This window comes from Lissotriton helveticus, chromosome 6, assembly GCF_964261635.1.
Source record: "Lissotriton helveticus chromosome 6, aLisHel1.1, whole genome shotgun sequence".
NCBI lineage: Eukaryota > Metazoa > Chordata > Amphibia > Caudata > Salamandridae > Lissotriton > Lissotriton helveticus.
Window position 1 is genome coordinate 1,808,083,466 of NC_136067.1, and position 12,537 is coordinate 1,808,096,002.

At 41.9% G+C, this 12,537-nt stretch overlaps 1 protein-coding gene across 1 annotated transcript in view; it reads left to right on the forward strand.

Moving 5' to 3' along the window:
• Positions 1 to 2,243: 2,243 nt before the first annotated feature.
• The window catches only part of COX7A2L (cytochrome c oxidase subunit 7A2 like), a 37,217-nt gene continuing 26,923 nt past the window's right edge, over positions 2,244 to 12,537 (forward strand). Inside the window, exon 1 of the mRNA XM_078649697.1 lies at positions 2,244 to 2,405. Within this exon, the coding sequence (XP_078505823.1) occupies positions 2,334 to 2,405 (72 nt within the window). The 5' untranslated portion in view covers positions 2,244 to 2,333. The remainder of the gene's footprint in view (positions 2,406 to 12,537) is intronic.

The following is a 12,537-nucleotide window of genomic DNA, read 5'->3' on the forward strand; positions in this document are numbered from 1 at the left end:
AACAATAAAGTATGTGACATAAAGGGAATCACGGTCCATAAATGAACAATTATGTTTAATAGTAAAACAGAGTGATAAAAAAAGAACTGAAGCTGCCTTAGCCCATATGTAGGTTGTACACGCATTCCTGTTTATTTATTTGCATTCTGATGGTTATAAATCTGCATTTGTAAAGAGAAGATAGTAATTGGCAGTCTGCGACTGCAAAAAAAGTAAAAGACTTGCCCGTTGCACACTACACATCGATTCACCTGTTATAGCTAGAAATATTGAAATGGACTCTGAGACCTCATCAGATCACAAAGAAAACGTATGAAAAATAAATATGCTTATTCCACTTTGATATTGCTTATATATATATTAGGATGCTTTTGTTTCCAGAGACAGCCATTCTGAACCACTGGAAAAGGAGCAGTTTGCTGTGACTAAGGGGGATGGGGCATATTTACACGGGCCATATCTCTGCTTTTTTGGCTTTTAAAGCCACAAAAGCGGAGATAAAAATATCGCCCTATTTACTAGAGGGTGCTAACATGAATTAGCCCATGTTACCACCCTTTTTTCTGACGCCTCCCTTTGCATCTCTAATGAGATGCAAAGTGGGCGTCACTGAGCAGTACAACATTGTAAATATTGCTGATGTGCACATCGCGATATTTACAAGGTGGCCCACGCATTTTAGCAGACGTTAGTTTTGGGCGAAAACCTCTGTTTTAGCCAATAACTAACGTCCGCTAAAATCATGACTAACCCATACCTAACATGGGGGGTGGGTTCTTGTGTCATGACCACATGTTCGTATAAACAAGCATATCACCGTTTTGCAGGGAACATCGCTGGAAAACCAGTGATGTTCCATGCAAAACGGCGATTACCCCGCTATTGCTGGAATTTATATTGCCATTGTGCTATGCGTTGTAAATACAGTGCAAGCATGGCGATACATTCCAGGGATAGACGGCGATAAATATAAAAGCGCTAAGCGCGCTTTGCGATACTTATCGCCGTCTGTTGTAAATATGCCCCCATGGGGCATATCAACAAGGGGTGTCGATAATATTATGGCCGCTTTAGAGCCTGTTTTGGGGTGAAAAGCGGCGATTATATTATCGCACTATCAACAAGGACACGCTAACGCGTGTTTCCTTGCATTAGCGCCCCTTGTCAGCACGCCTCCCATCACACTGCTAATGAGATGCCAAGGAGGCGTGCCTGACAAGTCACCATGGGAAAATATCGCTAACCCAGCTTCGTGATATTAACGAGGGTTAGCGATATTTGAAATCGCGATCAGTATGCCTTAACGCAGGAATTTACCGTCTGTTAAATTCCTGACTAAGGCATACCTAACATGGGGAGTGGATTGTGTGGCTAAGACCACAGGCCCTATCCCCAAGGATATCGCCGTTTTCCGTGGAACATCGCTGGAAAAAAACTCTGCTATCACTGGAATAATTGTCATTGCGCTACGCGTTGTTGATAGATCGCTAGCATCGCGATCATTTCCAACGATAGCCGGCAATATGCAATCTCACGCTAAGAGCAGCCAGCGATAATTATCGCTGCCGATTTTTTAAATGCCCCCATATTAGCAAGAAAAAGCGATAATTATCGCTAACTGCAGTTAGCACACCTTTTCTTATTGACGTCCCGCTCATTTTATCACTGGACTTTTGAGCCGGTGAGGGAAGCTATCACCTGTTAGCGGCGTGTTGGTAATACGCCGCTAACACGCCGATTGTTTCCTGCGATAGACGGCGATGAGAAAAGACGTGCTAACTGCGGTTAGCGATAATTATCGCATTTTCTTGCTAATATCCCCATATATTTCTTAACTGGTCCATTTACATTCAGAAGGGATTGCTTGGTGATCTGTAACTAGATGTTTGCAGACCTCCAACTTCCAAGTAAGTGGTTATACGGGCAGAGCTGCCTACTTTGGAACTGGGGCAGGCACCAGATGCGAGTCAAGGTGCTCTGATACCTTTTGGTCAGGTTCGCGCTATTTAAAACTGCTAACAAAACACGAGGGAGATTTCAAGGATGTTCACTTCTCAATTACGTTGGAACGGAGAAAGTATCAAACGCTGGAATGCTAACAGAACCGCATTTTATATTGAAAAAATGCGGCAAGCCACCTTAATTTGGGAGTATTGACACTCGAGCTTGCGCTTCCACTCGCTACAAGGATTGGGAGGAAACAAACCTTGAGCTAAATGACATTGAGTCGCAGACGGAGTGACGTCATCTTCGAGCGCGCCCGAGACACGCTTCCGCTTTCCTTTTCCCTTTCCCTTCTGCAGACTGTCGGCTGCATCCACTGTCCCAGCACCATGTACTACAAGTTCAGCGGCTTCACACAGTCTCTAATCGGGGCCTCCGCACCTGGAGCCTACAATCCCCAGGTAACGCGAATGGGTGGGAGGCACAGTACTGGAAATCTAGCCTAATTCGAGCAGCGCTGGTTAGTATTGTCTCTCGACCCTGAAGCGGTAAAGCTGTTGACCTTGTATGAATCTGGAGTCACCCTGCTCTTCGCTCTGATAAGTTTCCCCTGGTCGTCAAGCTTAGGATCTGATGAGTGTACAGCCCTGACCTTCACACGAGAGCTGGGATGAGGGCTGAGGTGAATGCACACCTCTGACCTTCATACCGAGGGCTGAGGAGAGAGACCAACTTTGACGGTCGTTGTGACCGGCAAAGGTGAGCACATACCTTTGACCTTAATACTCCGTATGGAAGAGTGTTCACCGGGATTCAAAGCGATTGAATCCTTAAACCTTTCGACTGGGAGGATGGGGTGGAGGGACTCGAGGACATTTATATGTCGCTTTCTTGTGCGATAAATAGACTGGTGCAGAGTCGTTTTTACCCCAAAACTGATTCATGTTCTGTTGAAATTCATGGGACTGTGAATATTTTGGGGGTTTACAAACGACGTGGCTATTGATTCATTTACACGTAAAGCTAATAAATAATGTTCCGCCTTTTAAATGAGGATCATTTGTGAGTCACGATTAAATACATGTAAAGACCATTATCAAGCTTTGAAGTTGAAAGAGTATGCAAACTTCTCTAACACATTCAGCGTTGAATAGTTGTAGGCACTTTAAAATCAAGTTTATTGAATCACGTATTTGGTGGTTGTATTTTTACTTGGAGGCACTTTAAAATCACGTGTTTGGATCACGTGTTTGGATGTTTAAATTGTATTTTATTTTAAGACTATAAAAGTAAAAAAAAAAATAAGCATGGAAAGCTATGATGAAATGAACCAAAGCTGTTTTAAGTTCTCATGAAGCAAATATTCCGATTGTGGGGCAGAAAAATGTATGCGGTTGGTGCCTTTCATTTATTGTAAAACGCAGTTCAAATGAGTTTGCATCCATGCCACTCCAGCACCTGCCGATAAGAAATTCCACAGCCCTGCCTTTATGTGTGAACCCTTTGTGAGTGTGCTGAGGCAGTCTTTCTGATATGTATGTGTGTTAGTTGACAGCTCCTCCACCTCGTTCTGACAAAGATGGCCCATCCTGATAACACCTATCTCTCTTTGCCTCACTATGAGGAATACACAAAGACCAACTCAAAGTTACCCCAACTCAGGTGACCCAGGATATAGGCTGCAGGCACCAAATGGTTAGGACAGGAAAATGTCAACTTTCTAAAAGTTGCATTTTCACAATTGGGATTTACTATCCAATTTACCATTGAAAAAGATTTTAAATTATAAATATTTAGGGATCAAACTGTTGCGTGGTGCTTCGTATGGGCACTCATGAAGCCAGGGTATATGTAGACGTTTATTTATGCTCCTCACAACAGGAAACCTGTCTGCTTGGTTCCACTGCATCAGATAATCTGGCCCAGAATGCTGAGCAGTAAAACCGCACCATGTCTTGACTACATGAGGCATTCTGTGTCACCTGCATAAGGTTCAGCAACCCCAACACCCCCCCCGCTCTTATAACAGCTAAGAGATATTATTATACATGCAATGTTATTACATACCCTAACACATCCCCCCCTAACATAAAGAGAGAGAGAGAGGGAAAAAGAACCCAACAATTGTAACAAGCCTCAAAACCTAAACAACATGTAAATGATTGAACAGACAATATCAAATGCTCACCCACCCAACCACATAGTCTTTCAACCATCCAGGTGAAACTCTTCTCCTCCTACCATCATCCGATACACCGGAGTTACCTGAAGAATTGTCTGGCCCTGAAATATCATTGTTAGCAATCAATGAGAACTAGCTCTGGTTTAAATTGTTTGTATGTCTGCGGATGGAGGAAAACCATTAGGTTTTATGAAGGCCCTCACCACCAACCTAGTTGGTGGCATGCTTCATCATCGGGCCCCACCCGAGGTACTGAGTGTACCTCAGGTGTGCTTTGACGCCAGATTACTGCGGAGCGGGGTTTTTTGGTTCGTGAGGCTGCTGTGAGTGTGCTCTGAGTGAGGTTTAAAATACTGTCCTGGGTGTCCCAGAGACTTTTAATAGTGGGCCCCAGACAGTCAATAAAAACAAAGGCTCTTGGACGTGCACGGTAGGCTTATGGCCTCCAACGTCCTGTGCGGTCAACTAGTTTCAGCCAGGCCTTTTCTTCTACTGGCTTTCGTCAGGACCTTATATGTGTAGGGTGTTACAGGGGTTTGTATGAGTTTGTCAGTGCCCTGTGTGTAAAGCACATGCTACGGTGCTTGTATGTGCAAGAGGTGTTTCCTCTCGAGTTGTACACCTGATTTTAGCGAACAACTCAGCATGGAGCTCAGCCGGGGGCCAGGACCATGTGCACTTGCGCGATGTCGCTGGGCCCGCAATTAACCTGTTGTCGGGCAGGGGCTCCGTGAAATATCATTGCCTTTGGACACATCTCCATCCACATTCTTTTCCTGATCAATTGCTTCCCAAGGGTACAATCCATTTTTGGTTCCACCCTCCACACACTTTTCCAAATGGTCACTTCCCAGAGTAGACTGAACCCCTCTGTTTTCAAACATGTCCTCCAATCATTCAGAATGGTTATTCACATTCTTCTCCTTATCATTTCTCTCCATCACAAAGCCATTCTCTTTGGCTCCTAAGGCCACCCGTTTAAGGTTCTACATCCTACCATTTTTCAGTCGAACTGCATTCCTCAAAACTTCCACCACTTCCTCTGTATCGAAGAGTTGACTTTCCCCTTTTGGAACCTTAACGCGTTATCCGTATTTGCACCCAGTCTCCAACCTTTACTTGAACCAGTTTAACACCTTGGCTCTTGTCATAATACATTTTACAATGGTAATTTTTTGTTCTTGGCCTCAAATCAAATGCCCTATCTTTGAATGAGAGGAACTACCCACATTAGACTGTATAAATACAACTATTTAAACTAGTAAGGGGTACGAAGAGTCGCATTGCAGGGATATATTGGCATATCACTGATTTTTTGGGGGGGGGGGATAGGGGAGCTCACCATTCAGCATGACCTTCACCCCCCTGTCTAATGGCTGGTGTGAATTATGTGCATATCATGAACTATAAAGTGGGTCTGATGTTCATACCATTATCCTGCATGTTTACACATGCAGCTATCTCCAGGATAAAAGTAAGAAGCACGTACGGCCAAAGCTGTGTCTTGGAGCAGACCTTTATTGCAATTTCTGTATACAGACATTTATTGCTACTATGAGCAATGGTGCATCAACCCTTCAAGGACCTTCCAGGATCTGAAACTGTGTTCAGGAAGTTGAACACAGATCCCTTTTAAGACTTCATTAATTTTAGAGCTAACACAATCCTCACTCAAATTGAACCCCACAGTGTGGTAAATAGGCCTAAACTTTGTCCTTTCCTACTTCCAGGGCCTAATGCCAACCCAAGTCCCAATCTTAACCTGCAGCTCGGTCCTTGTAATGGCGGGAAAGCACTATTGGAAAAAAATGTAATACAATGCAACCCTAGCACCAAGCCAAACGTTTGATCATTCTTGAGCAAGTGCCCAAACCTAGAACTCTGAAACTATCTGTAACTCCGTCCTATGGCCCAAAAATGATGGCAAGCTTCATTCTGGTTAGAAATGGATGTATTAGCTTCATGTGTTTTGGTTTATCTACTATGTCTGCATGCTGTCTAAAGATGCAGGGATTAATGTGCATTTCTTTTGGTAAATGCGTGTCTACTGATTGGATTTTTGTTATTTTGGTGTGATTTTATTTATTAAAATATTTTCTCTATTTTTTTCTAAATTGGTTTGGGATTTTACTTGTGTTGTGGTTTTCACTTTATTACCTTTTATGTGCTTCAGAAAATCTTTACTCTTTGCCTCTAAGTTGGGCCTGGCTGCTTTTGTGAAAAGCTACCAGAAGGTTAAGCTCTGGTTAATTTAGTGACTTTTTGTGCTTCACCTCGACAAGGATTGTGGTTGTTTCCTGGGTGGTGCTTCCACAATTGTGGGTACAATGGAATGTCACAGTGCTTGATACTCGTTGATAGTCTTATTTGTGTGTCTGTGTGCGCCTGATGGTCTAAGTGTTTGACTATGTTCATGGTGGAATCCACCTTCTGATCCACGTGAAATCCACCTTCTGGTCCACATGAGCTCATCCACCCTGGTTTGGAAAGAATTGGCTTAGTGAGCATGGAATGGCGAAGTGTGTGGGATCTTAGACAGAGAATGGTGGCAGGGTGAGCAAGGCAACCATGATGTTTGGAAGAGAAGAAATTGGTTTTTATGGGGCTAAGAGGTGGAGTAATGTACAGCCTGGGTGTGATCAGGAATTTTAGTCAGTTGGGATGAACACAGCTGATGTTAGATGAGAGACTGCAAAGAGAATGGTTTGGTTCATGATAAACCTAATTGGCTGGAAGGTCAGTAAGGGTGAAGAGAATGCACTGTGGGGTGTGATAGGAGAGGATACTACTGTTGGTAGCGGTGTTGAGAGTGAATGAAGTTGGTAGAGGGCTTAGAAAGTTGGAGTAAACATGCAGATGGCGGCGTAGCTGGAATGGATCTGTGGTTGGAGCGTTGCCAAGAGGCAGATGTGTAGGAAGGGTAAATATGATGCTGGGTAGGTAGAGAATGGGGGCTGTTATATATGACATCCAGAAAGCTGTGGAAGAATGCTGGCACAGGAGCAATTTCATGAAGAGGAGTTTGTTATGGATGTATTTGTACCCCGAATATGAATGACAATGGCGGCACACATGGGGTGGTGGATGAAAAGGGCAGGATTTCTAGGGAATACTTGTGTTAGGGTGCAAGTATAACTGTTGAGGGGTATTGTGGTATCAGTGAACTAGACTGAGACCGTCAGCTAAACCAGAAGAAACAGTAAGTTGTTTGCTGGGAATGGTGGTATTTTGTGGTGCTATATGGTTCTGCATGGTGTGAAATGTATGGTTTGGTGTAGTGCAATGAGCTGTTTTATCTGGGCAATATTTAGGGTTCTGAATTTTGGATGATGCTGACTTTTGTGCTGTAGTATACTTTGTAAAAATTGGTTTACCGTGGCCGAGGGTTGGCATGGTTGCATAATGCTGTGGGTTGTGATGAAGTTGTCATCTCTTTAAGTACTCAGTGCAGTTTAGCTACAGTTTGATACAACATATGGGTTGCATGTTTTTTTCTTTGTTATAACGTGGTAGAGTTCAACTGGTTTGATGTAATAATAACAAGTAGTCGTGTGGCATAGTTTGTCTGGTTTGCTAGGATGAGGTGGCACGGCAGGCATAAAGCCTAAGACTGGAGATGCATGGACCTCTTCTCACTATCATGCAGGAATATCCTCCACTCCAAGAGGGCAAAAAAGAAGGCATGTCAGTAGAAGGGCGACAGAATGGAGGGAATAGAGGAAAGAAGCAAGCAATAAGTCCAGGCCGAGTGAAAGAAGAGGTAAGAGAAGGTAAGGATGAAATAATGAGGAACCAATTGAAGGATGAAGGAGACAATGCAAGTAGGCTATAAAGGAAGAAGCTCAAGTAGAGGCAACTGATGTGAAGTCAGTGGTTGGTTATCTATTTTGGAACCAGAATTTCTGAGTTTTACCCCAGCTATCTCACTTCACCGACATTGTGTGATTTTGTGCTCATTATTTTATTGGCGTATTCTTCTAAGTTTAGAAACATTTGGAAACGTACAATACATGCAAGGAGTGCTGATCGCTGCTTTGTTGCTTTGTGGGAAAGCTTAGGCTCCATAAGGTAGGACTGAAGATTTTTTATGGTAGCATACAAGTGATGAAGCCTGTGAGCCTTGTTGATTCTTTCGTAAACGTTGTCAGATGCCATAGATCTATTCACTTATGAAAAGGTACTTCAGTGGTAGTAGGCCTGATTTATTTATTGTTGGAAGCCTATGTTAAAGCCAACAGGCTTTTTATTTATCTTTGTTAAAGCATGTAGACTGATATTTTGTTATATGGACTGTCAGACATTATCGTAGTAGGCATTTGTTTGTGGTGTTTACCCTCTCTGAGTAACCCGTACGATAAACGATATGCTTTCTGAGAATCCTTAGTGAGGCAATTTAGGAGAGGTTGTATATTGTTTTTGTAATTTTGTGCATCTATGCCTGATGGGTGCTTTGTCGCAAAGGTTATGCTAAATACAGTAGACCAGCCAATGATAAAGGCTACAGACTTGATTGGTTTTGGTTAAAACGTTGACAGATGCCTTTTGGTTGTGTTATAAAAAAAGCTATTGACAAGGGGCAGTGGGCTGACTTATTTAAAGCCCCACCCTCCCTCAAGGGTGTTACATCATAGCATATAAAAGTGGTTCTTAAGCTTTTGACTTCTGTGGACCCACATTTAATCATTACTGGAATCCGGAGATCCCTTATGAATCATTTGAATACGAGGGCCCCCACTGAATCATTACTGAAAGTAATTTAAATGATTTCAACCTCCAAACAATATGCAAAAATACAAAGTCGAGCATTTATCAAATAAATACACAAACGCCGAAATAGTTTAATTTACAAACTAATATTTAAAAAAACGTAATTTAAATTGAAAGGGTTGGAGCTTTTCTAAATTCAACTAGGCCACCCATTGTCCATACTATATTCTGTTTGATGCACTTGCACTACTCTCACAATTTCATCTGGGGACACCAATTTAATTTTTCTCCCCCAATTTCAGATTTCTTCAATTTATTGAACGTTTTAAAAATTTCAGTTTTACTTTTTGCTTTTTTACGTACACTTTATTATTCTGTTTAATAAGCAGGCGTTGCGGAACCCCCATGGGTTTCTAGGCCCCCAAGTTAAGAACTACTGAATGAATGAGTGGTTGAATGTAAGGATGAATCAGGTGATTAATGGATGCCTGGGTGAAAGTAAGAATGAATTTGGTGTGTTATTAGATGCCTGAGGTCAAGGATGAGTGACGAAGTGCGTACATGATGTGATTTTGAGTACCTAAGCTTGTCAGTAACTGAAGAGGCACTTTTACTTATGACAGATCTACTGGCATTACCAATGCTTGTTTTTGGTATTGTAGATGACACATATATTTTCTGCCCAGTGATTGATTGTCAAGCATGGTGTATTCGCCCACTGGAGTCATCAAGAAAATGAAAACTCATTACTTTATGCACGAAAGAAAGAGGGCCATATATTTAGTTGGTGTAAAACAAAGGATTTAATTTTTTCATGATTTTTTAAATATGTTTCGCACACTTTGATCTGACAATGAGTACGGGTGCAGTTTATTGTCAAAGTTACTTTATAACTAAATGGTTTGGTCTAAACCAAAATATTCATCCTATATTTGATACTGGTTTTTGTTTAGGAAAAAAAAAGATTGTCAAAGATAGGTTTTTCGCGTGTTGTTGGTCTCCATTTTTACCAACTCGAACAGTTTCTCCGCAGCTGTGTATTTCTTCACAAACACAAATGCGTGATGTGACTGAGCCTCTGTTGTTGTTTTTTGTGGCCATTTAATCGTTGCAATTTAAGCAACAATATGTTTGTTTGTTCTGTTCTCTCTTTTTAACAAAAAGACAAGTAGCCGTATGAAAGTTGCAAGCAACATTTATTATGTGAAGCGTCTTATTCCAATATAATACAGTCTAGTTTCTACGAGGCCAGAGCTGGGGATCTAATTAGGACTTCTCTAGAGCTGAAATCAAGTAGAAGCCCTAGGTCAGATTATTTACAGTAGAAAATAGTCCAGTGTTTGAGCCCACCAGGCTGTGAAGATTGCAAATGCTGTTACTATTTGACAAATACTTTTGCTGCCTGGTAACTAAAATGCCAGGTTTCCTGAAGGTCAGCACTCAGCTCATAAGTGGTTGTTTGATGGACTGCGGTCGGAGGTAGGAGACAGGAAGGCTACCAGGCTTAGCCTTTAATATTGCAATACATAGAATAGGACTAAAATGTGACTGAATCGTTCCATTTTTGTGAAAGTTATTCTACTTTTAAATGTTCTGCAGTTGCCGCAAAATTCTCTTTGAACGTATATCCAAAGGGGGAGGTTACCTGTTTAATGATGCTTTTTTCTTGTAACCTTTCAACCTCTGCCGGTTAGGCTATAGTGTTACGTGTGGACTTTTAGGACGGAATAGGAAATTACTGTTCGCTCTCCTTCTGAAGAGACTTTCCCTGTCCTTGTGCCCACTGTTCAAGATCTTTTACCTACCCGTATCCCGTTTTCCATCTGCATGTTGATTCTAGAGATCCTGATTCTGGATCATCATGTTGTGGTGTCAGTTGCGGTTGTTTTTTTCTCAGCCTTATAGCTTTGGCCCTACAGCAAGCCTTACAGCCTTCCTTATCTTTCCAACATTCACTTGTTGTGGTCTCAGTTGTAGTTGTGTTTTTTTCTTCACCCATATAGCTTTGGCCATACAGCAAGCCCCACAGCCTTACTTATCTTTCCAACATTCACGTGACCCTGACTGGTGTATTTTGCTCTTTGATGAGAGTAGTGAAGATTGGAGTGTTCCAAAGGGATTAAAAAGATTGTAGCCACAGTGTGGGAGGAGCATGCCAAAGTGAGTAAAGTGATACGTGATTTAGATTGGTAGGAATGGGGTAGCTGTGGGTAGATTCAAGAATAGCAAAGAAAATAGTTTAATCTAAGAAACTGGAAGTGGTTGGGAAGACTGACTGGTGAGTATTGAACTGCATGCAGTGTCAGTTGAGACCAGGCTGATCATGTTGCTGTTGAGACAGTGGATGATGGCGGGTGGATGTTTGCAAGAAGTGGTGGGAGTTTAGAAAACTTTGTGTAGTGGAAAGAGGGTGGGCATACAGGTGGTTATGGGTATAGAGGATACCAGGTTGTATGATGGTGGGAAGACAGCCAAGTTGGAGGATATTAGAAGGGAGATATTGGATTAGGAGTGGTCAGTAAAGTCGACTATGAGGTGATACCCATGGAAGTTGCGTTGAAGGCTGTCGAGATGAAAGGAGTTGTAAATAATTTGGTTATGAATGTATTTGTGTGAGAGACCTTCTCAGTATATATTGGGTGGGGTTCCTTTGACATAGATGTGTAGAATAGAAATGTATTGTTGATGAGGAGTGGGATGTTCTGCTGTGATATGATGTACTAAGCAGTATGTGGTATAACGTTGTGGTGTAACATATGAAGTGAAGTGACCATTTGGTTTTGTGTGCAGTTGTTAGTTATGGTGTGATTTAAGGGATAGGTTATGTGGCATAAGTCTTGTACATTCTAACAATGTATGTATACATCGTTTTATGAACATATCAGCAAAAATATAATTATAATACAACTATCCATCCGAATCCATTTAAACATAAGTATTTCATTAAATTTAACATGTTTACATTCCTGCCAAAAGTTGTAATGGTTTTCTTATATAAATGTTATGTTCTAGTAGGTTGTTCTTTATCTGTTAATGTCATTCAGCACAGACAGGACTGACAGATCGTCATTAAAATGAGAATAGGCCTTAATAATGATTTTCATGACCTCAGCAGAGAATTGCATGAGAATGGGCCTTATTATTGAATTGCATCAGTGAGGCATATGCCTAATCGTGTGTCGCACCTTTTGATTCATTTGACATGGCCGCTGTTGACACACCTAACCTAGCACCTTTTTGTTAAGGGCAAATGCTCTGTGCATGGACAGGTCTTACAAGAAATACCTTGTCATACAGAAGTTCTATCCACTTTCTTTCGAGGAAAAGAAAGCAGTTGGGGAAGAGAAACTCCCTTTCCTATGGTGCATGTTTTTTAGTTAAACTACAGGATGGCATGTCGGACACCTGCCTTGTGCAGTATCTTCACGGACTGGCCTTAACCCTAAACTGGTGCTTTTCCACAATTAAGGAGTTGGGAATGATGCATGGTACAGATCTAAGCAACTGAATTGATGTTAGAAGGTTAGAGATGACATTGGAGCCCCTTTTTTTATCAGGAGCCTGAGACCTAACAGGTGTCTATACTGTTTGATTGCAAGACAAGACCAAGGGAGCAAAGTGATCGGGAGCGCCTGTCTTCTGCTTGGCTAAAGGGTTGATCCGAGGTTCCAGTGCATGAATGCTATGACTGGCTGTTAGTTTTA